General features: G+C 36.5%; 1 protein-coding gene across 2 annotated transcripts in view; it reads right to left on the bottom strand.

The window, feature by feature from the left end:
* The window catches only part of os9 (OS9 endoplasmic reticulum lectin), a 16,392-nt gene that overhangs the window by 6,036 nt on the left and 6,424 nt on the right, over positions 1 to 3,932 (bottom strand). The window contains exons 8-11 of one of the 2 annotated variants that reach the window (XM_020588909.1): positions 2,304 to 2,419; positions 1,392 to 1,449; positions 1,018 to 1,100; positions 728 to 904 (exon numbers count right to left, since the gene is read on the bottom strand). In XM_020588909.1, coding sequence (XP_020444565.1) covers positions 728 to 904; positions 1,018 to 1,100; positions 1,392 to 1,449; positions 2,304 to 2,419 — 434 coding nt within the window. The remainder of the gene's footprint in view (positions 1 to 727; positions 905 to 1,017; positions 1,101 to 1,391; positions 1,450 to 2,303; positions 2,420 to 3,932) is intronic. The other variant, XM_020588910.1, reaches the window with a different exon arrangement.

Genomic DNA, 3,932 nt, shown 5'->3' with positions numbered 1-3,932 from the left:
TTTCAGTGCTGTGGTTTGCGATCTCAGGGTATTCTGTCATGACTTTAATCCAGAACACCGACAGAGTTGTTGTCTCGAACATACTTTTAAGGCCGCCGTCATTTGCGGTTTCCAGCAGTTGATCTTCTTCTTGCACAGACCTGCTGGATTCACCTGGTTTGTTGACAAATGGGTTGCGGATCCATTCCTTGGCCGTTCGTGGGTCCTTTGTGGTTGGGAAGTAGCGCTCGAACTCTTTTAAAGGCAAAGACAGGTGATCGTGCACCAGCTGGGAGAATGAAGGCTCTGGCTCAGTCTCACCCAAAATCCCCGCTAATGTTTGAAACATGTCCAAAATGCCTCTGTTGACGCGCCGTCCCCACAAATCCAGTTTGGCTTTAAATGCAGCTACTTTATCTGCCAACTTGAAGACAGTTGTCATTTTCCCCTGAAGTGACAGATTGAGTTCATTGAGCAGGCTGAATATGTCGCACAAGTAAGCCAGTTTTGGCGCTCAAGTGACCGAGATGTAACCGAGAGAATACGGTCATTTTTCAAAATAAAAGATCGTTCAGACTCAGATAATAAATAAAACGGAAATAATTAATGATTTCTTGTACGGCCCGGTACCAATGGATCCACGGACCGGTACCGGTCCGCGGCCCGGGGGTTGGGGACCACTGATATACAGTATATCTACTGTACAGATCAATCCTTGTGTTAAAATTACATGGTGACTGTCTTAAACCTCATTTATGATGTTGTCAAACTCCTTCTGCATTTCCTCTTTTATCTCCCCAATCTTATCAGATGGTACAGACAGGTCGGTCATCTCATCCTCAAACTCCTGTAGCAGGTGTTCATCCTCATCTCTCTCCTCCTCGCTGTGCTTCTGCATTACCCTCTTGGCTTGGTTTTGTGCTCTCTAAAAACAAAAACATGCAGCACTGAATAGGAGCATCCATACATTGTGCAGAAAAAGAAATATACTCCAAGAGAAGAACCAAGAGATGTCTGAGTAACTTGGCAGGTACTGACCTTTCGGTTACTCTCTTTGAGATGCTGGACAAATTTCATCAGGTCTGCTGGGTCAGTGATGATTTTAAAGTTGAATTTTTCTGCTAAGAGAGATTAATTTCAAAGACAGAAATTTCTGGGCAACAAACAAAAACATGCAGAACAATTCACCATGAAGTACTCCACTGGGACAAACAGTTATTCATTATGCGGATTAAAAAACATAGCTGCACAGAAATAACAAGTCTAGTTTTATCATTCATATTTAAACCTCTATAAAGCAGGACATTAAATCAGCCCTGCTACAAGAGATCTGAATGACTGTAAATGGCATCAGTTTTCCTCGTGTGTGTGTGTGTGTGTGGGAAAGAGAGAGAAGCAGCAAACTGCACTACCTTCATCACCATCTATGACTTCATTGTCTGTAAGTGAGTTAGAGACATCATCTGCTGCCTGTGAAAGGAATTAATAATCAGGTTAGTGCTGCAAAATGGAAAATTGTTCACCTACACCCTCTGATGGCCAAATGGATTCAGACTTGAGAGGAATCTTGATTAAAATCCCCAATTTGATATATATATATATATATACACACACACACACACATATATATATATATATTGTTCACAGTTATTTGGAGACAGTTTTAGAGAATATTTACAGCAATAAACTATCATTTTGCAGTTTTACAATTTATTATTTTTGCCTGGCTAAAGCAGAGCGATTACCAAAATGTACCAGGTTAAAATAAGATAAGATGTACAGTCAGTGTAATACATTGCAGACTTTCTATACTGTATTCAAATATGATTAGCATTTTCACTTTGTGGTTAGTTATTAAGAAGAGTTTAAAAACTGGAAATCACTGAGTTACAGCTTTCTTTTGGTTTGCGTATGTTATGATAATATTCCACTGTAATTGGCTCTCATCAGTCAGTAAGTCAAAATAAAACCTATCACATTACCAACTTTATGGAAATTTAAAAAGTCTGTCTGTCCATGAAATCAGGGTGGGACAGTTCACAGAACTCAATTGGTTCATTTTTAGGATCAGCAAAGTAAAAAATTTAAAAAATAAGTTAAAAAGGGGGATATAACTTTGATTTCATTAATTACTTAAAGAGCCTAAAAAAAACCCCAAATCCACACCCCTAGCTATACCTTTGCTGTGAGTAACACTTGTTTGAATGTAACAACTCCATCACTGAGCTCCCAAAACTCAGCCTTTCATTCACTGCAGCTGTATGGACTCTAGTGAGGCCTTATTAATTCAAGTGAAAAACTGATTCTAAAACATAATTTTATACCTGGCTTTCCTCTTGAGAAGCAGTTGTTTCTGAAGTCCCTGGTTTTGTTACTCCCTCCCAGAAATCAGAATCCTCTGCCTCTTCTATCCCGGCATCCCCTGATACACCTAATGTATCTGTTTCAAAATAAATGCAGGCATTCTAGTCACAAAAAGGCTTTGTAAATTCTATAATAATAAGTGCAACTAGAGAATTGCATTTTCTGAAGAAAATGCGTATGGATGCTGACTGCTGAATGATCGCCCTGAAAATGCTGAACATTTTGACACCTGAATGCTGTTGATAGCTGAAAGTATGCAGAAGTAGAGGTTTCCCATTCATTTGAATGGGTGAAAATTTTCAAAATAAAGCTAAATATTTTAAAAGTATGAAATTTAGAAAACGTTTGAAGAGAAGCATGAATGTCCTTGAAGAGCTGAACATTTTGATAGCTGAATGTATGCAGAAGTAGAATTTCCCCATTCATTTGAATGGGGCAAGATTTTCAAAATAAAGCTAAATATTTCATAAGTATGAAGTTTACAAAAGTTCTCAACAGAAGCAAGAATCTCCTTGAAGAGCTCAACATTTTAATAATTGAAATAGCTGAAAGTATGCAGAAGTAAAAATTTTCCCCATTCATTTGAATGGGGCAAGATTTTCAAAATAAAGCTAAATATTTAAAAGTATGAAGTTTACAAAAGTTCTGAAGAGAAGCATGAATGTCCTTGAAGAGCTGAACATTTCAGTAGCTGAACTAGCTGAAAGTATGCAGAAGCAAAAATTTCCCCATTCATTTGAATGAGGCAAGATTTTCAAAATAAAGCTAAATATTTCAAAAGTATGAAGCTTAGAAAACTTCTGAAGAGAACCATGAATGTCCCTGAAGAGCTGAACATTTCAATAGCTGAAATAGCTGAAAGTATGCTGAAGTTGAATTTTCCCATTCATTTGAATGGGCAAAATTTTGCTAAAAAACACTAAATAGTTCAAAAAGTATGAAGTTTAGAAAAATTTTGAATAAATCTGCGCATGTCCTGAAAAAGCTGAACATTTTGATACCTGAATGGTTTTTCTAGCTGAAAGTATGTGGAACTAGTTAAGGGCCAAAAAACGTACGAAAAAATAATAATAATAACTAGAAAATTGCGTTTCTAAAGAAAATGCGTATGGATGCTGAGTGCTGAAAGATCACCCTGAAAATGCTGAACATTTTGACCCCTGAATGGTTTTGCTAGCTGAAAGTATAGTGAAGTTGGAATTTCCCATTCATTTGAATGGGGCAAGATTTTCAAAATAAAGCTAAATATTTAGAATGTATAAAGATTTGAAAAGTTTTGAATAGTAGTATGAATGTCCTTGAGGAACTGAACATTTTGATAGCTGAAATAGCTGAAAGTATGCTGAAGTAGAGGTTTCCCATTCATTTGAATGGGGCAAGATTTTCAAAATAAAGGTAAATATTTAAAATGTATAAAGCTTAGAAAACGTCTAAATAGTAGTATGAATGTCCTTGAAGAGTTGAACATTTTGATAGCTGAAAGTTTGCTGAAGTAGAATTTTCCCATTCATTTGAATGGGGCAAGATTTTCAAAATAAAGCTGAATATTTAAAATGTATGAAGTTTTGAAAAGTTCTGAATAGTAGTAT

The sequence above is a fragment of the Monopterus albus genome, unplaced genomic scaffold, assembly GCF_001952655.1.
Source record: "Monopterus albus unplaced genomic scaffold, M_albus_1.0 scaffold663.1, whole genome shotgun sequence".
Taxonomy (NCBI): Eukaryota; Metazoa; Chordata; class Actinopteri; order Synbranchiformes; family Synbranchidae; genus Monopterus; species Monopterus albus.
Note: the sequence above shows the minus strand (reverse complement) of the source record. Positions and strands in the feature narration are given on the sequence as shown.